General features: G+C 42.6%; 1 protein-coding gene across 2 annotated transcripts in view; it reads right to left on the reverse strand.

Moving 5' to 3' along the window:
• Zzef1 (zinc finger ZZ-type and EF-hand domain containing 1) overlaps positions 1–20,513 on the reverse strand; it is a 122,973-nt gene that overhangs the window by 55,741 nt on the left and 46,719 nt on the right. The window contains exons 14-27 of one of the 2 annotated variants that reach the window (XM_060387367.1): positions 20,266–20,366; positions 18,862–19,028; positions 16,773–16,906; positions 14,276–14,343; positions 13,086–13,200; positions 9,459–9,618; positions 8,628–8,749; positions 8,406–8,528; positions 7,532–7,698; positions 7,370–7,451; positions 6,701–6,902; positions 5,435–5,583; positions 3,586–3,826; positions 814–893 (exon numbers count right to left, since the gene is read on the reverse strand). In XM_060387367.1, the coding sequence (XP_060243350.1) occupies positions 814–893; positions 3,586–3,826; positions 5,435–5,583; positions 6,701–6,902; positions 7,370–7,451; positions 7,532–7,698; positions 8,406–8,528; positions 8,628–8,749; positions 9,459–9,618; positions 13,086–13,200; positions 14,276–14,343; positions 16,773–16,906; positions 18,862–19,028; positions 20,266–20,366 (1,911 nt within the window). Of the gene's footprint in view, positions 1–813; positions 894–3,585; positions 3,827–5,434; positions 5,584–6,700; positions 6,903–7,369; positions 7,452–7,531; positions 7,699–8,405; positions 8,529–8,627; positions 8,750–9,458; positions 9,619–13,085; positions 13,201–14,275; positions 14,347–16,772; positions 16,907–18,861; positions 19,029–20,265; positions 20,367–20,513 lie in introns of both variants that reach the window. The other variant, XM_060387366.1, reaches the window with a different exon arrangement.

Here is a 20,513-nt window from a genome sequence, read left to right on the forward strand (position 1 = left end):
GCATATGTAGCATACAAATTTGATTTGTATTACTTCCCATAAGAAGCTGAAAAGATAGCTCAGGGTTTGAACAGTTGCCTAGTACATATGAAAACCTAGCACCTAAACAAACATAAAAATAGATATTTATATAAGTCTTTCATATTTACCAATTCTTCTTCAATCTGCTGTCTCTAGGGTAGAGCTCATCAAGTCTGTGAGAGTCACCCTACTAATACATGTAGCTCTACATCATCCACTTTTATTGTAATAGAACACTACATTGTGAAACAGTATTATAATTATAGCATACGTGCATGGCATGTAGCTCCAGTGAGAGTGCTTACAAAGCATGCACAAAGCCCCAGGACTGATCCTTAGCACCACATAAATTAGGCATGGTGGGTAATGCCTATAATCTTAGCACTGCGGGGTGGAGGCATAAGGCTTAGAAGTTCAATGCCAGCTTCAGCTACATAGGGAATTTGAAGTTATCCAGAGCTACAGGTGCTCCTGTCTCAAACACACACACACACACACATATTAGACATTTGGTTCTTCCATGTTACTGTTGCCGAACCATTTCTGCAATATGCCAGGGGCCTTTCCTCTCCCTGAAACAGACACTGGCTACTCAGTATCCAGATGAATCCTTTAGAGTTACAAAAGGACATTGAGAGGACTCAATTGAACCCCATTTACTCAGAATTTCCAACACTTATAAAATTAGGATCCAAGGGCTCTAAGTTAATTTGTATCTAAATCTGAAATTTAGTTTATCACAGTGGGAAAATGTAAGACATATACCAATTTCGTGGGAAGGAAAAATCTTACCATCCATATTCGAATCCCATCTGCCAGGAAATACACCTGGGAGAAGTCCTCAGGCAGGGCTATCTTGCCCCCACTGTTTACTAGGGAAAAGAGAAGGAAGGAAGGGATTACATTCAGCTGGCATGTTGGAGACTGCAGCAGTAAGCTTCTGAGGCCTCCCTCCCCTGACACACATACTGGGGATGGCAAAAGAGGAATGCACAGTATTTACTGCATTCTCCATGTCATTTCAATCTAATTGTATTCAAACTAATATTTTCTGAAACAGCAGTATTTTTTAAATTTATTTTTATTTATGAATTTTTTTTAATGTAGGAGTGCTCTATCTGCATGTACATCTACATGCCAGAAGAGGGCATCAGCTCCCTTTATAGATAGGTGAGCCACCAGGTGGTTGCTGGGAACTGAACTCAGAACCTCAGGAAGAGCAGTCAGTACTCTTAACCTCTGAGTCATCTCACCAGCCCAACAGCAATATTATAAATAAATATAATATTATAAATATAATATAAGTAAAGTGCACAAAATGTAGAAAAGTAGGATATAAAGAATAGCAAAAGTTTAAAAAGTCCTTTAATATTCAAATGAACATGGGGACTGGGGAGCTAGGTCAGCGGGTAAGAACATATACTACATTAATATAGGGTCATTGGATCACCAACACCCACATAAAAAGCTGGGCATGGTACGTAAGCACCTGTAATGCCAGCACTCTAGAAGGCAGAGACAGGAGGATTCCTCCAGTTCCTCAGGTGGTCAGCCAACTTAGACAAGAGTTAAAAATAAAAATACCACTCTGGCATGGAAAGCAGTTTATGAAACAATATAGACAAAATGATCTGAGTTTTAAGAAGACTAAAACATAGACGGGTAAACACATATACGCGTGAACATGTGCGCGGCCAGACAGATGCATAGGAAAAATGTTTGTATAGACACTACGAGATGATATTATAGCTCCTATTACTTTAATGTTTTCTTTTTTGTAAGCCTCTATGAGAATGGGTGTAATTTTTCAAATTGGAAAAATACCACCCCACCCCCTACACACATTTAAACAAAAATCTCTGAAGTCTGCTCCTTCTACTCATCAAAACCAAAAGTGAGGGCTGGAAAGATGGCTCAGGGTTTAAGAATAGTATCTGTTTCTTCCAGAGAATCCGCGTTCAATTCCCAACACCCACATGGCAATCAACTGTCTGTAACTCTAGTTCCAGGGAATTTAACAACTTCACACCAATGCACATAAAATATAATTAAATAAGTTATTTAAAAAACAAATAAACAAATGGAAAAACCCAAGGCTAATATCCTAGAACAGGGTGAAGCAGGCTACATCAGGCAGCAGGAGTACAATGCTGAGAAAAAGACATGGTCCTGGCCCTCATGCAGATTTCAATCTAGTTGGAAATCTCTCCTATTTTCCTGACTCAGAAGGAGTCACACCATGAGGTCATGGAATTCAGGCAGCTCAAAAGATTAGTAATAACCCAATTTGAGGCAACAATGAGGAAAGCAGTTACAAAGGCCATTATCAGTATAGCTCAGTTTTGAAGAACTCTTGAAAGGTTCCTTGATGTGATATATGAATCATAAAGAAAATAGCAGAGGGCCAAGCAGGCAGATCTCTGAGTTTGAGGCCAGCCTGGTCTACATAAAAAGTTCCAGGCCAGCCAGAGCTACAGAGTGAAACCCTGTCTTTTTTTTTTTAAAAAAAAAGACAGTTGTAGAAAGAACTGACACAAAACTTGCCCCTGGTAAGGAAGGATGGGTGCAAGGCCAGGTGCTTGATCCCTTGTACCCCAAAACCAAAACAACAAACAAGGGAAGGTATTTTAGAAATAACCTGTGCATACCAAGATGCTTCTTGTTCCCTTATTTGATCAAGTCTTGCTTCTCTATTGCAAATACACATGAGGTAAATATATAATTTGACCTCTCCCCTATCAGGACATCTATGGTCAGTATTTGACCCACGAGGCCTTTATTTCTCTAATAAAATGTCCCTCAAATAACAAAGATAGTTCAAATTCCTCACTGTAATTTGACTACAAAAGATACAGGAATTTCTTTCCCAAAACCAAGCAGATGACCCCTCACCCCTCGCTCAGTGAAGACATATTCTTCCATGTATCACTCATGTCTTAACGTAGTTTTACTTGAGTAGCTTTTAAAAAGTATGTAAGATATGAGGAGTAACTGAGATATTTTGGCAAACAGGAAATAAAGCCGGAGCTAAAAGGCTGAGTCACACAGGCTCCAGTGATCACAATACATAATAAAGACAGGAGCCAATCACCTGCTCTCTATGAGGAATCATCTGTTCCTGCTTGATTTATCTGCACTTGAAAGGACACAATTCCCACCAAAGTGCTTGGGAAACCCAAACCTCAGCTTTCTGTAGGGTCTGAAACGCTTTTCTCTGAATAAAGATGGAGAGACCCTCCCTCCTTGTGGACAATGAGCAAAGAAGTGCAGAAAGGTTGTCTGGACATGCCAAAGCTGGGGTTTTGAGTTGTTTTCTTTCAGTTATATTTCTTGTAAGTTTCCCATGGGAATTCTGGATAATTGCCTGACAAAAACTGTAAGCTTCTAAGAGCTAACTGTGAGTTAACCATTAATCTCTTGCCTGGCAAAGTAGAACTGAGAAGATTAAGTTGCACACATGGGCTAATATCTTTAAATATGACTATAATCTCACATTTAGATGGGCCTTCTTAAACCTTAGCAATTAGCCTTCAGATCAAACATATTCCCTGTAATATGAGTTACCATATTTTTGCAGCTTCTCATATAAATCTGGAGTGCGATACACCAGAGCGGCAAAGGTGGCGTTCACAGCTTGATCAATAGTGGAACCAGCAACTATATCTGTCTTTGGGGCCTGTTTTCTACATGCCTGTATGAGTCCTTTGAAAAGTTCTGAATATGGCCCACAGAAGTTCTGAGCAGGCTCTGACTGGGCAAAAGCAAGGAGAAAATGGTGGCAGGGATCATCAGAGATGTTCTTGACCTAGGAACAAGAGAAAAACAGTTGCATTTAATAAACTCATTTGAAAAAAAAAAAAAAAAAACAACTCAGTGAGCACCTACTACAACAAAGCTGAAGTAGAAACAGTGCATGCTCTCAGGAAGCTTTTGTCTATATGGGAGACCAGACAGATGTAAAGGTTTAAAAAGTAAACACAAAGAAAACCTAAGAGCGTTAAAACCAGCACTACCATAAAGCAAAAGCTCACCCAGTGCCAAATACTTAGCGGGGTACCCATTGCTGAGAATTCACAGGGCTCCTGGCAGATCAAAGTAACTGAGAAAAGCCTCCTGAAGAACATGGGCTTAGGGATGGACACTGAAGGAAGGGATGCCTTGGCCCTGAGACACAACCATTTGCAGAGGTTAAGAGTCAGCGGGGAGACTGACCTGGCCTGAAGTCTCAGCTGGGGAGTGATGGGAACTAGAGTCAGATAGGTAAGGTGAAAGGAGACTGTAGAGAGCCTTGACTGTCACACTGAGGATTTAGACTTCACCCTGTGAGCAATTGGGAGCCATTAATGGTGCTTGGCAGTGGAATGACAAGATAATGCAGTGATTAAAAACAAAACAAAACAAAAAACCTTGGCAGGCCCTGATGTACTAATGCAGATGCAAAGAGAGGGCTTGGATAAAGAATGGAGACAGAGGGAAGGACAGAGATGCTTGCAGTCTGCAACAGGGCCATGATGGAGAAGGTTATGGAGCAATGGTTGAGGGCTGGGCAGATAATGACTACTGAACAGTCTGTCAGGGGCATATTCTGGTTTCACACTTTGGAGTTCTTGAGAGGCAAGGATATAGACATGGAAACCCATGAGAGAAGACCAAAGTCTGAAGAAGAGCTAGGGCTAAAAGGATTATGGGACTATTCCCACAGGTGGGACATTAGTTGAGGACTGAAAAGATGAAGTCTTGGGGATTGTAGGAAAGAAAAGGAAGCCTGAATACAGCCTGTCCTTTAGAGAAGGAGTGGGGGAAAAGGACAACAAAGAGGGAGAAAGGGCAGTTAGTAAGAAAAGACACTGGGCTACCATGGACAGAAGGACAGGGTCTGAAGGTTGGTAGATTTAAGAGAGAGTGCAGACCAGAAGACGAAGAGCCACTGGGTTTGGAAATAAATCATGAGATTACCTGGGAGGGAGAGAGAAAAGTGAAGAAGGAAGGAAAAGAGAAGAAATGGGAAAAGAGGGACAAGTGGAGACAGGAACAAACTTGTTTTGTTTTAAAAATATTATATACCTAAACTAAGTGTTACAGTTCAGTGGAGAACAAAAGAGACAACACAATCATTTAAAGTTGTGGTTCTGCAGGTACTAGAAGCACAGCCCACTGTCTGTGTGGGACACTAAGAGAGATCCACTGAGCACTGATCATATTCCAAGTCATTCATTGCACACTTTGAGATACTCATTGTGTTCAGCCCCTTGTTGTACACAGTCAGGATAAAAATTACAATGGTAGCTTCAGGCTCAAGGAGCTCGCTGCCCCACCGAGGTGATAAGACCTTAACACAGTGTTTATAACTTAAGGTAAGACATACAAGCTGCAAGTTTCCACCCAAACAGAAAGGTGACAGAAGCGTAAATACCTCCTTCCCATCCTGGCGTGGGTGAGTGGGCCAGCTAGCTTCTAATCCCAACTCTGGACAAATCTGATGCCTGAAGACAGGTTTCCATAACGGTGAGTTCAGGACCAAAGCCAGTTTTGTCTGTGATACTGCCATGTTATTGCCTAACTCTGTAGAGAAAGGGCATATCCTGAGAGTTCTATTTTTAATTCAGTTAAAAACACAACAAAAGCCTCTGAGCTGTCAAAGAAAATTTAAAAAAAAATTTTTTTTGGAGAAAATTCACCTATACTTCCAAGAGTGGACCTGAGCCATCTCATTAGGCATAAACCTTAGATCAGCCTGAAGCATTGGCCCTGAGCCCTGCTGCTCTGTTACAGACAGTGCAGCGGAGACTTGTCCACTTCATGTGAGCCGGATGGGGCCCTGTAAGAACACTAACCACGGAAAAGCACTCACCAGGTATAAAGTTGTTATCACGCAAAATAAACAAACACTCACCCTACGTATAATTAAGCACAGAAGCAAAGTCTAGGGAGATAGAAAGGTGCTAGCACAGTCATCTCCAGGTGTTAAAGAGGAAGAGGTTTCTATTGTTCTGGGCTTTCTCTGTTTTGTTGTTTGTGCTTTCCTATATGTCATTTTACTTTTACAATAGAAAAACTCAAGAAATGATATAAAAAGATAACAAAACAGAAAGAAAATGTTTTGAGATTTGGTCTCACTATGTGGCCTGGGTCTTGCTGTGTAGACCAGGCGGACCTCAACCTCACAGACCTGTCCCTGCCTCCTAAGTGCTAGGATTTAAAGTATGCATCACGAGGCCTGGAAATAGAAAGGTTTGTTCTGCAAGTCTTATAAAAGATTTATTCCAGAATTTTTGAGTTTAATAACAAGTTAAGTTATTTTAAGACAAAGCCATATTCTCAGTCCACAGGCTACAAAAATATCCACTTACAGCACATGCAGTCATTTCGTCCTGTGTCTCTGCTCTCTGGCTGGAGTACACATACATCTACTTACAAAATAAAAATCACTGTGCTTGCTAAAACCTGGCTTCCTCACTCACTTGTCCTCCAGAGACAGAGGACTCAGCAATATGACCTGTGATGAGAGCTAAAGCCTAAGTCAAGAAACTTCTAGGCAATGGTGTCAAGGGTTCAATAGAAACTGTCAGGGAATGTTACGAATGCTCTATCACTATGTGAGGACCACCTGTAGTCCTGTCCAACACTGCTCTTCAGCTTGGTTCTGATGAAAAGGAAGGAGACAAGGCTGTGGACTTACGATGTACTGACTTGAGTGCCATGCACTGAGAAGCAAGGCGCCCCATTAGTCTGGAGATAAGGAGTTGCAAATCCAAACCCCAAGATACAGCAACATCAGGCAGGCCATAGGCAGTGACAGTGAACTTGTAGCCCCACTCATTGTTACTGCTGTCAGAATGAAAGAGGAACTGCAGCCGAGGACCATCCTTAAAGGTCACTTTCTAGAGACAAACAAAATCATGTGGTCAAAGAGATGGCAAGAGGCTGCACCCCAGTTTCAATTTCAAGCAGGCAACTTGAAATTTAAAACTTAAACTGAAGTTTAAGAAGGGGTCTCTATTTCCAGAAGTCTAAACTACTAAAAGAGAAATGCACAAAGGTGCAACTGAGCCCCCAAACTTATAACTGTATTCACAAAGAAGCAAAATGAGAAGATGACTGCTCAGCTTTGTAAGCCTTCAGCAGCCACCTGTGTGCAGCTTTCCCAGCCAGTGATCATGCTTATGCCAGCTAGGCTTCTGCTCCCAACTTTCTACCCAGAGACAAGCACAACTAACTGGAAGTTGGATTCTGAGCTCTTCTCCTGGCTTCACTGGCCAAAAATGATAGTTCTATTGTCCCAAGGACTATCAAAGGGAGAAAAGCTACCGAATGGAGTACTTCACTTCCTTCTGGGAATGCCACTCACCTTGGGCCATTTATAAGTGCCAACTTTGGTATCATAGCGTGTCTTCCCACCTCTAGAATCAGTAAATTCCAAATAATCATACCTGTGAAAAAATAGTTCCTATTACTTTCTCTAATTGTTTTTGACTTACTATTGCTTGAGAAAAGAACCTGTGAGTGTTACCTTTTTTCAGTTTCACACCTCTCATCAAATTCCACCTCAAAATAAGTTGCCCCTGGGCTAACAAAGACAGACACTTCATGGCAGTTATTTTCATAGTTGTGGGTGGATTCCTTGGTCCATGTATGCAGTACCACAGGCTGCTCCTGCTGCCATGTCTCCACGTCCAGCTAGGAGGACAAATGAGTCAGAGAAAACAGCTCAGATCACTCCACCCCAGCTGGCACAACAGGCTGCTCATCAGGCTGCAGGAGCATGGCCTCTGGTAGCCTCTGCAGAGCCACTGTGCAGGGCTGAAAGGCACACCTAACCTTGCAGTCATACAGACATCAACACCTGCTCACTGCTCAGCACAGCACCCACCTACTTCACTGTGCTTCGGGGGCTCTGTGACCAGTGTCGGTCTTTTAGCCATAACAGAACTATTTCTTACAAATGATTACAAGTATGACTTTTGAGTGGATAAAACAACAACAAAAAGCCCAAATTTGAGTTTCAACAGGCTGAACCTTGGGACTTTGGCAAATCTGAGACTTCTCCCTTCTTCTCTAACTCTCTTTAAACCTACTAAATTTATACACCTTTTTCATTGCCATAGGGCTGTTATGGAATGCAGACCATTAAAAACTTTGTATACTGAAAAATAAAGAAGAGACTTCTTTAAAATACCAAATCTAAGTTGCCTCTGAAGTCCTCTAAACTTTGGCTGAGTATTCACTCCTGTGAATTTTATGTAATTTCTATTAATTGTAAAGCTTCCTTTAGGTTTGCTTTCTGATGCTGACTTACTACCCTTGTAGGAAGAAATGATCTCCAGGTGGAGACATGAATCAGAGCAGTCACTCCCTCCAGGAGAGGAAAATGCAGGTTGAGTCACCTTGCTCAGGCCTCCTTCAGGGTCACTGCACAGCTTCTTCAACAGCTCTGTGAGTGTGCTGAACTCTCTCAGGAGTGTGCAGTGGCAAATGTCTAAAGTGCAGAAGTCTAGCAGGAAGATGACCTGAAGGAGGATGAATGGAGGGCTTAGCGTCCAGTCCAGGCTCTCTCTGGAATAGCCACCCCTCCCTGCTGTTTACAAACAGGCCCCATTTTCTCTTACCAGTTGACGAGCTGCCATGGAAAACACCGAGTTACATAATTTTTCTACTATGGTCTTTCCACTATACTGTGACAAAAGGGATTCCAAAATCACTCTCATGCTTGCCAGAAACTGTCCCACATCTACCAAAACATAAAGGGAGTAGTTAATACTTGATATAGGAGAAACATCACTTGCTTAATTGTCACCAAAGATGAAGCTATAGAGCAGTAGTTCTCAACCTGTGGGTTGTGACCCCTCTGAGAGTTGAGTAACTCTTTCACAGAGATCATCTAAGACTCTGGAAAAATACATATATTTACATTATGATTTATAACAGTAGAAAAATTATAGTTATGAAGTAGCAATGAAAGTAATTTTATGGTAGGGTCAAACCAACAAGGAAGAGCTATATGAAAGGATTACAGCATTAAGATGGTTAAGAACACTGCTCTAGAGGGATACAGAAGCTGGGGACTCTGCATCAGATGAGATTATTAGCCATCAGGCAAATGCTTCTGGGAAGGAAAGCAGTGCATTTTTCAGTAAAAGGCTGCTATTAAAGTTAGTGATGCCTTTGTTCTTCTTACTTTGCATTTCTATAAGTTAGCTATGCCAGTCATGGAGGCACATGCCTGTAATCCCAGCATTATGGGGCTGAGGAAGGAAAATCGTTAGTCTGAGGTCAGCCTCAGCTCGTGGTGAGACTCTGTCTCAAAGAAGAAAAACGACAATCAGACCTGTTAAGAGGGCTGTGATACAGAAAGCCACATGCACACCTGACACACAAGTACATGAGTTACTGAGGAAGGGCATTCTCACAGGTCAAACTCAGAAACTACTGATACTCACATTGTTCGATAAGATCCCTGGCAAGTTCTTTGGCTGCAGCCTCTGTGCTCTTGAGCTGCAGGAAGCACCAGGACAGCAGGCTGCCTTGCACAGACCAGAACAGGGAGAAGAGCACAGAGCCAACCTCTCCATGAGCCCGACTGAGCATCAACAACTCACACTGCAAGAAAGTAGAGAGAGAGTCCAAACACTATAGTTAACTTAGAGTGTCAGAGAACATAGTGAGAGATCTCTACCAAAGTGACTGTCACTAGAAAAAAATCAAAACACAAAACAAAACACCCAAACCATGTACAAGGGTAACAGTCAATCTAGTGGTAAAGCAAGAAAAATGGCTTTATGAAGATGCCCCCCTACAAAAGGGTTTCCTCCAAGGGACATCTATTTCTGCACCCTCCAGAAACCCAGCCCATGGCTCATCTCTTCTTTTTCTGTATCTTCTCTTTGTGGCTCTTCCTGAGTAGTTGACCAAATTTTTTCCTACCATAAAATAACTGTTTGTCTTTCTATGGACTGTCTAATCATCATCTTTGTTCTTAAAACTTTCTTTCAGGGGTCACTTGACCTCTAGAGATAAACTCTTGCACACAAGAAGCACAGGTATAGCCAGCCAGGGAATAAAAACCTGTTTTATTTATTTGTTTTATTTTATTTATTTATTTATTCATTTATTTATTTTTGTTTTTCAAGATATGGTTTCTCTGGGTAGCCCTGGATGTCCTGAACTCACTCTGTAGATCAGGTTGGCTCAAACTCAGAGATCTGCTTGTCTCTGCCTCCCAAGCACTGGAATTAAAGGCATGCACTACCACACCAGGCTCTATTTTTTAAGGATGAAGAGCTGAGTTGATTCAGTGGTTGAGAATACTTTTGCTCTTGCAGAGGACCTGGATTCAGTACCCAATATCCACATGGTGGGTCACAATCATCTGTAACTCCAGTTCTAGGGAATCGGATTTCCTTCTCATTTTTGTTTGTTTGTTTTTAGAGACAGGGTTTCTCTGTATAGCCTTGGCTGGCCTCGAACTCACAGAGATCTGCCTGCCTCTGCCACCCAAGTACTGGGATGAATGGTGTGCACCACCACTTCCCGACTCAGTGTTACTGTTTTCTGACCTCCAAGGTCAACAGCATACATGTCATGAACAATATATACATTCAGGTAAAACACTCAAACATATAAAATAAAAAATAAACTTAAAAACATTTTAAAGGTGCCTTAATTCACTGTGGTTTTACTTCTGTCTCTTGTTCTTTTGCTTCTGGGGATACCTCACAGGTATCAGTTATCACTTGGAGGTCAGCACTTCTCCCTGCATCTCACTCTCTTCACTCTGCCCTCACCTTCTTCCATCCTGAGCTGCAGCTGTCTTCAAACCCTGCCCATAACTCCTTCCTGCTCTTCCAGCTGTCCTTTCTTTGCAGGTGTCCTCCTGTTGTTCATTGAGCTGCCCGGTCATAGCTTCAACTACCATCAGGGTGTTATACATTACAGTCCTGACTCCTTATACAGTGCCATATACATGGCACTAACTCCTTCCTGGAGTATGCAGCAGGATCTCACCTCCGGAAGGCTCCACATGCCCAGAGTTCACTCACTGCTATTCTTCTCTTCAAGCACCTGCTCCTCCCCATCTTGACTGTCATAGGCTTCTTCTGCCTACACTGCCTCCATCTTCTTTAGACTTTGTCTCTCCCAGGATCCAGCACCACCTTCTCCAAAGTACCTTCTGAATTCCTCTAGGACTAGGTTGCTTCCCAGCCTGTCCCAGGACCACATGGCCATGTTCTGCATAGTGAGACATGTCTGATCTCGTATGATCACATGTCTTCTGCTCACCAGACTGTTCCTCTGTACCTGCATAGGATAGAGCCTTGTACACAAGTCATCCAGTGGATACAGATACAGTGGAACAGACTTAGAAGAAAACTTCAGGTAAGCAATTCTGACCACTTTTATCTAATCCAGCTCTACCTCTCTTATATAATCACCAATATCCCAGGGAGCTATGTTAGTGGCTAAATGACCTCTGCCTAGGAGGTCAGTGCAGATCTAACTTCCTGTGTTCAGATGTGAGAGGGGTGATGGGATAAGCACTTGGTTTCCAAATGCTAAGGATTATGGGAAATTCTCTTGCACAAATGCCACCTCATTTCTCTAGTTATAGCTTATACAAGTGTGACCCTGTGGAAGGAGGGCAAGACAGAGTGGCCCAGATTTTAGTTCTAGCTCCAACATTTAGCAACTCCTCCCACAGGATGCACAGTCAGCAGAATGAAGCCCAAGGGGATCCCTGATGTTTTTTACCTCAGCATGTGACTGCAGGACTGGGGAGGGTGAGAGCTTAGAAAGACTCACACCTGAGAGACATACAGGAGGAAGATGAGCTTCAGGGCATGGGAAATGGCAGAAACAGAGATGGAGACTAGAAAGATCAGTGACCAACTGGGGTTAAGAGCACATGTTGATACGATAGTTAAAGTGAGCACTATAAGGAAGACTCAGAGAAGAGCAGAAGAGTCCAGAAAAACGGTGGAAAGTACAAAGCTGAAAACAAAGAACACCACAGCAGAACCATGCTAGTTTGAAGACATGGTAGTTAGACACTGGCCACTGTCAGTGGGTCTGTGACTACATGCACTATAAGGACCACAAGAGAGGAACTGCCCACTAGCTTACTCCTGCAGGTGGCTCTATCAACAACTTGACAACAGGAGAGCACTCACTACTGGAGGAGACTGGGGTAGGATGTGGCTGAGTTGGTATGTCAGTTGCCTGACATACATAAAGCCCTGCATTTCATCCCCAGAACTACCAAAAACGAGCTTGGTGACAGACACTACCTATGAACAAAGCACAGGAGGTGGAGGCAGAAGAATCATAAATTTGAAGTCATTCTTAGTAGGCTAGTCTGAGTTAGATGAGACTGCATAAAAAAGCCAAAATTTGAAAAACCAACGATAGATAGATAGACAGACAGACAGCCCTAAAGATGCAAAGCTCAAGATGAGTCATTCTAAAGTCCACATTTCCAAATACCTCAAGGATGGGACCTAGATGATTTCCCCTCTACGAGAGTGCCTTGAAATCTTGGGTTCCTATCTCAGAACCTCCTGGGGGTGCTTGGTAAAAATGCTTAAGCCTTATCCCTAGGGATTCAAAATCAGCAGCATGGGGTGGGACCTGGAAACCAAACTTCTGTCAGGCAATGCTTACTTGGTAGCAGTAAGGGCTACATTTTAAGAAATACAAAATATAAATATATCACCATAACAAGATAAAGAGATCACAGTGTCAGAATTGATAGGGTTGAAAATGAACTGATTCTTTAAAAAAGTTAAAGCTTTTAAAAAACAAAAAGAAATTAGATCTTGCTGGTCTCACTGACCAATACTACCAGGCACTTGATGTCTTAGCAAGCACTCTTGTGCCTTCACTCCTTGCTGAGGTAAACAAAAATCCCCTAATTTGTTTGTAGGAGCTTCTGGGAACCTCTGTGCTCACGTGAAGCAGTCAATATCCAAGTGCAGTCATATCGTAAATGAGGCTACAAAGAAGGCATGGTGACTGGCATGACTGTGCCCCTGAAAGCAGAAGTAAAGACAGAGCTTGCTGTCAACAGGTACCTCTCGAGCAGCAACAGAGAGGAGGGTGTTCATGACTGCCAGGACTTCACTGGTGTTCATGGTGGCCAGGTCACTCTTCTCAGGTAAAAGCAGAAGTCCCCCTGGATCCTTATCACTGAAACGACACAAACCTATCAACATCTGGGCACAGGAAGGGGATTTTCATGTTTTCTACTTTGAAGGTCCCAAAAAGAATGTAGACAGATTTCAATGTCAGGGGTCAGAAGGACAAGCTGTGTGGTCCATTATGTTATCTGCAAATCCATTAGCATCTGTAATAACAACAGATCACCAAGTCCTCTCCAACCCTGCTTATCTTCTTTCTATGCTTTTGTAGGTGTGTGTATGTGTGTATGTATGTGTTATGTACGGTGTGTGTGGCATGTGTGCATGTCTGTGTGTGTGTATGGCTGTGTGTACATGTATATGGAGGCCAGAAGATAAGTTGTGCATTGTTCCTCAGGCATTGCCTACTTTGCTTGCTTGAGAAAGGGTCTCTCATTGGCCTGGGACTTGCAAAGCAGGCTGATTGGCCAGCAAGCCCTCAGGATCCACCTTTCTCTGCCTCCCCGGGACTGGGATTACATGTCACACCACCATTCCCACCTTTTTTAAAAAGTGTGGGTTCTGGGGATTGAACTCAAGTCTGTTGGCAAGGCAAGCACTTTACCAACTAAGCCACCTCCCCAGCCATTGTTTTCGTTTTTGAGACAAGGTTTTTCTATGTAGCCTACACAGACCCTGACCTCACTATGCAAGTAGCCCAGGTTGGCCTCTATTGCCTGAACATTGGTATTCCAGGCATGTGCCACTACACTGTATTGTGGTTGATTTTTAAGTAATTGCATTTGTAGATTTAAATATAAGACCCTTAATACAGATAATTAAATGTAAGACCTTTAATTATAGTTTCTGCCTTTAAAATCCCCCTAGAAAATGAAGCACTCAGAAAGGGATCCACAAAGGGCCCGAGGTTTGAAAATGACTGAGACTTGAGCTACATCACCATTCTAGTCCCTCTCTTACTGGGAGAAAATTCAGAAACTGAGCTTTTTAGATTAGCAGAGAAAGCACAACTGCAAAGACATGAGAAGTAAGAAATATCTAAAATAATAATAATAATGATGATAATAATAATAATAATAATTTTGCAAAGATTCAAAGTATTTGACAAAGATAAGTAAACTTACCTAAAATATGTGCAGAGTGAACGGAAAGTGAGTTGCAGAGACTGCTTGTGCTCATGCTCAGTGACATTCTTCTAGGAAACCAGAAACTGTACATTTAGAAAATCGATTCCATAACATTCTTGAGACCTTAGAGCAGCATAGAATTCCACAGAATACCACCACCCACTGCAACATCTCATAACATCCAACTAAGACAGCAAACAGCACTCCTCCATGACCTCTGTATCAGTTCCTGCCTCCAGGTTCCTGCCCAGTTTTAATTCCTGTCCTGACTTCTTTCAAGATGAACAGTGATGTGGAAGTGTAAACCAAATAAACCCCATTTTTCCCCCCAAGTTGCTTTGGTCATGATTTTTTATCACATCAATAGAAACCCTATGACAGAAGTTGGTACCAGCATTGTAGGGTACTGATGTGACAGACCTGGCTGTGTTGCTTTTGAGAGGACCGTAGGACTTTGGAACTGTGGGATAGAAAAGCCATTGAGTATCCAAAGCTGGTGAGCTGTTCTGTGGTAGCTTGGAAGACAGAATGTTGAGATAAATGTAGATGATGGAGGCCTGGCTTATGAAATCCCAGTGGGAAGTGTGAGAGGCATGTAAATCCTTTATTAGGACTGTTGTATATTTTGAGTCAAGAATACATGAATCGGTTTCAATTAACAGGAGACCAGAACCACTGAAGTGAAACCTTTGCTTTACTGGGACAACTGATGCTGGTCAGCTAGAGCTAAGAAATTAGCAGTGATTAGGAACAGACAGTGTCACTGAGGTCAAGCTTTTGGAAACTGTTTCCTCAAAGTCAGCATACAGAAGCTGTGTTCCAGGGAGGCCAAGGTTGTACCTTGAAACAGCATCTGAACTCAGGTAGTACTGGTTTTGAAGGCATTAAGGAGTAATGAAGAACTGAGGCTTGGCACTGTGAGAGGTCAGGAGAGGCTATAGGAGAAGGTGCAGACTCACTAGCAGTTGAAAGCTAGAATCGAAGAAATCATGGAGAGAAGTAGAGGTTGGTACCATGAAGAGAACCCAGGAGGGGCTACTGGTGAAAAATGCAGTCTAGCTGCAGCAAGAGACCCAGCATTTCGGCAATGACAGTACCATGGGATGACTGCAACAGGTGAGTGGTGCCAGCCTGAGCTTTGGAGATAAGCTGTGTGTGCTGTAGAGGGCAGAGGAAGTGACCCAAGCCATCTGGAGGAGGCCAGAAGACTGAGTAAATACCAGTATTGGACATTTAGTTATTTATACTCGTGGAGTTTGGTTTTGCTTTGACTTGATGGTGACTGTGCCCTGATTCCTCCCTTTTGAAATAAGAAACTGTTTAACTTATTTTTTATTTTATAGGAGCCCACAGTTGACTTTGAACTTTTAAAGAGGTTTTGGAATTTTACAAAGACTCTGGATTTTAAGAGACTAAATATTTTAAAGAGACTGAATTTTTAAAGGCTGTGGGTCTTTTAAAATTTGGAATGCTGATATGCATGTGTGACCTTGGGGATGAACAAGAAAGGAAATGTTATGGCTGAACAGTGATATGTTTGTGCTGTCAGGTTGACAAGGGGTCATCAGCCCCTAAACACCTATTTCTATGCAAGGCACCCAGGGAGATTCCAGATGATTTAAGACTGATTTAAGGCCTCTGCTTGGCAAAGAACAGCTGGGAAGGTAGGAGATGGTCACAAGAAACAGTTTCCTGAAGAAGAATTGTTTAGCAACATCATAAGAATTAGCGGTGCTGTTCAATCCACCATGGTGTGGAGTGAGAGAACAACCTCACCCCTTCTGAAGGGACGTGCACAGAGAGACAGGCTGCTTTGCTAAGAGACACTGACACCATTCAAGTGGCCATATGTCGTCTATGTTTCACAGGGACACATGCTAACAAGTCATTCATTCAGTTACTTGATGGATAGTTCCAGCAAACAAATGCCAGAGTCTTTGGTATAAAATGGGCAGCATAGTGCATTTAACTGTTAAAAATGCCTTTTACCCTTGTACTGAATCTAAGTAACATGGAGAAGGGCCCTAGGAGAGTAAGAAGAACCAACTGTGGATTCAAACCTGGTTATATTTTCTTCAGTCATATATTGAGCTAAGTAAGAATAAAACAGATCAGGGATTTACTTCAAAATGACAGTAGGTGGGCAGGGGCAAACTAAAGAGTAAGTGGGGTATATCGCAGATAAAGCAAGATTAGCCTGGGGATGCTATTGTTGAAGTTAGGTGATAAGGAGTCACTATATTATCCCTTTAAATTTTTCTCATAATTTGGGAAGGAAAAGGTAAGAAGATTTGGTTGTAGCCAAGTCATAAGGGTAGAAACGACACTGTTTCTAAGAGGATAAGCTGTGAAATTCAAATTGAGCATCATACATGTCCTTCAAAATCGTACACAAAGCTCTGCAGATAGTGTGCACATCAAAAATACTCTCATGTTTTTAGAGAAGATAAAGACTAATTACGTCATGGAATCCACACTTTTGGTATATAATTACCATCATGGCGAAGAGCTGGTTCCGCCGGGTCTGCCGATCAGGAAAGAAGATGGCAGCCCCATTGAGAAGGGTGTTCCTCACTTCTTGTTTTAGGATCTCCATGGGCACGGGATCTCCATCAGCTCTATCCACCACTAATGAGGAAGAACAATGGGTCAGCTCTAGCACTAACTAACCTGATTACCAGTCCACTACTCTCCATGTTGTGCTTTGTACCAGAGCAAGCTTTTTCTCTGTATAGGTTAGGCAGAATAGGTAATTTAGCTTTTGTTTACATGCAACTAAAACAAAGACGACATGGACAAGTTTTTGTATCTTTCTCTATTCTCTTGAGACACTCTTCACAAAGCCGCAGAAGAACTCTCATACGTAGCATGTGCTTCATCCTCAATTGTTACTATAGTCTCTTACTCTCATCCACTGGCCTCAACCCAGTGTCTTGAATGAAGTTAAGGCTGAACAGTGTGATAGTAATTACTCTCAATATAATACAACTGTATCTGAAGCTAAACAAGAAGTAGGCTGTAAAAGAACAATCTCTCAACTCAAAAACAGTAATCCAAAGGCATCAAATAAAATATGTTAGGGATATAAATGAGTTGGCAGAGTGCTTGTGCAGCATTTATGCAGCTCTGGGTTTGAGGCCCAGGACCCCATAAAACTAAGTATTGTGAACAAGAAAAGATCATCCCGAGTGAGGTGACCCAGACCCAGAAAGGCAAACATAGTATATACTCACTCATAAGTGGATATTAGTCATAAGGTACAGGATAACCATGATACAATCCAGACCCAAAAAAGCTAAATAACAAGAAGGGCCCAAGGGGTGATGATTCAATCTCATTGAGAAGGGGAAATACATTAGAAATGGGGGGTGGTTGGGGAAAGAGAGGGGGACTGGGGAGGGGAGAGGACAAAGGGAGAAAGTACTGGAAAGAAAACTGGATTGGAGGGGAGATCTCTGGGATACATTAGAAAGCAAAGACAATGGAAAACATCCCTCCCAGAAATCTATGAGGGCGACCCTAGCTAAGACTCCTAGCAATGCGGAATATGGAGCCTGAACTGACCATCTCCTATAATCAGGCGGGATTCAATGGAGGGATCGGGACACCAACCCAGCCATAAAACCTTAGGTACACAATCTGTCCTGCCTACAAGATATGCGGGGTAAAAGACAAAGAGAATTTGAGGGAAGGGAAAACCACCGACTAGCCCTGCTTGCAAACCATGCTGTGAGAAGGAGCCCACCCCTGATACTAATGATATTCTGCTATACTTGTAGACAGGCACCTAGCATAACTGCCATTAGAAAAGCTTCACCCAGCAACAAAACAGATACAAAGACCCACAGCCAAACATTAATCAGAGCTTGAGGAATCCTTTGGAAGAGGGGAGAAAGGATTGAAGGAGCCAGTGTGGTCAAGGACACCATAAGAAAACCTACAAAATCAACTAACGTGTGCCTTTAGGGGTTCATAGAGACTGAACTACCAACTAGAGAGCATGCATGGGATAGAACTAGGCCCTCAGCACGTATGTAACAGTTGTGCAGCTGGGTCTTCAAGTGGGACTCCTAAAGCGGGTGCAGGGGCTCTCTCTGACTCTGTTGCCTGCCTCTGAATCCCATTTTCCTAATTGGGTTGCCTTGTCAGGCCTCTATAGGAGAAGATATGCAACTTGATATGCCAAGGCTGATTGATATCCATGAGAAGTCCAAAAATTAGCACCAACAAAGGCCTCCCCTTTTCTGAGAAGGGGAGGAGTGGATGGGGGGGGTAAGGTGACAGGGAGGGACTGGGAGGAAAAAACAGAAAGGAAGTAAATAAATAACTCAATTAATAAAAAGAACAAGAACAAAAAACTGAGTATTGTGGCACTTCCACTACATTTCCAGTACCCCAGGAGATACAAACAGGAAGATCATTCTCAATTGCTTAGTGAGCTGGAAGGGAGGCAGGCAGGTTCATGGCCCATAGCATCAATCTCTGGCTCACATGACCTCTTGACCCCTTATACTTCTATAGCCAAGTGGCTTATGGCCACCAGTACAAAGTCATATTCAAGGCACACACACCCCTGCTCCTACCATCACAAAGGTGTGTGTAGAGCTTCTTGGCAGCCTGTATTCCCTCAGGGCTCTGTGCTACAGGCTTCTCCTCAGAGGCAGCTGGTGAGTCATCCTGCAGCACTGAGAAGCAGCTCTGCAGAAGCTGCAGCAGGAGGGTCTGTGCGCAGATGCATTCTTCCCTTGGGCTGCAGAGGACACAGAACATCAGAGAGCAGAAGGGCAGGCTCCTTTTACCCTCAAAGCCATACAGCTGTCTACAAAGAACTTCCCTCAAGTTACCAGGTTCCATAAAGGAACACTAAGCCAGAGGAAACTAGAAGGAACACGAGGGCACAACCAAACACCTGGAAACAGAGTCCATCTGACTGCCCACTGGAAACACAGACCCTGTCTACTGCCTTTGGGGAAGGAAGCACATTTCTGATTTTGTTTCTTCACCTGTAAAATGAAGAGACAAATCATGTCCTAAATCTAAAAAGCTGGGACCAGAACAAAAGAGTCTCAAACTTTGGATTTTTTCCCCTGATTTGGAATATCTGCGCATGCATGCATCAGAGAGGGAGGAGGGCTGGGGAGGAAGAAGGGGAGGAAAAGAGAGGAGAGGAACCTCTCTTGGAGTCAGGACCCAAGTTTAAACATAAAATGTATGGGGCTGGAGAGATGGCTTGCTACACATCATAAGAACTAGCACTCAGATCCCAGGTCCCTTGTAACAAGCTCGGCAGCCCTGTGAGTGTAGAAACCCAGTGCCAATCAATATGCATGTGTGTTAGGGGGAAGACCAGAGACAGGAGGATTTCTGGGGCTCACTGGCTTCCAGCCTAGCTAAGAAAATGGAATACCCAGTTCCCCCTTCTGCCTCCATATACACACAGACCCATGTACCCACATACATGAGCATAAACTCTCACACACAAAAATAAACAAACAAACGAAAAATTCTTAAATATGAAATTCATTTGTTTTGCATGCAACTCTTTTTTTTTTTTTTTCTTCAGTGCTGGGGACTGAAGCCAGGGCCGTGCGCATGCTTAACAAGCAGTGTGTCACTGGGGACTGACCAGACCAGGTACATGCCAACTAAGCAGTGTCACTGGGTTTCTCCTCGCAGCCACATGGCTTTAGCCCAGCTGTATTTTGTCTGTGATCCATGATATGAAGAGAGATGTGGAATTTTCCACTGAGGCATTTGGATTAGAAATGTCCAACCTGTGTCACCATAATGCCTGACCTTTTTGTCCTATCAGATGTGAGGACAATTAATGGGAAAATGCTTCCTAAACATTTAATAGAAATCTGAAGTGCCATTTTCAACAATCAAATCTTATAAATTGGAAGAATACATAGAAGAAAAAAGTAGAAGGAAAAACATCCATTTCAATTTTGTTTATGACTGTCACTTTATAACAAATTCTGACCTACTTTTGCTTTAATTTACTGTAAAAATTCCAGAAGATCTGCAAATCAAGACCTGTGAAGTCCAGCAAAGACTTATATTTTAAGCCACTTTCCTTCTGCTGCACCTAAAAAAAAAATAATAAAGACCAAAGAAAATGTAAAATTAAAAAATATATTTAGAGAAATATAGGGATGTCTCATTTACTTGTCATGATTAAGAAGTGAGATGACCCACTTGAGTGAAACTCCTATACAACTCAAAAGTGTGTGTG

The sequence above is a fragment of the Meriones unguiculatus genome, chromosome 7 (assembly GCF_030254825.1).
Source record: "Meriones unguiculatus strain TT.TT164.6M chromosome 7, Bangor_MerUng_6.1, whole genome shotgun sequence".
Lineage (NCBI taxonomy): Eukaryota > Metazoa > Chordata > Mammalia > Rodentia > Muridae > Meriones > Meriones unguiculatus.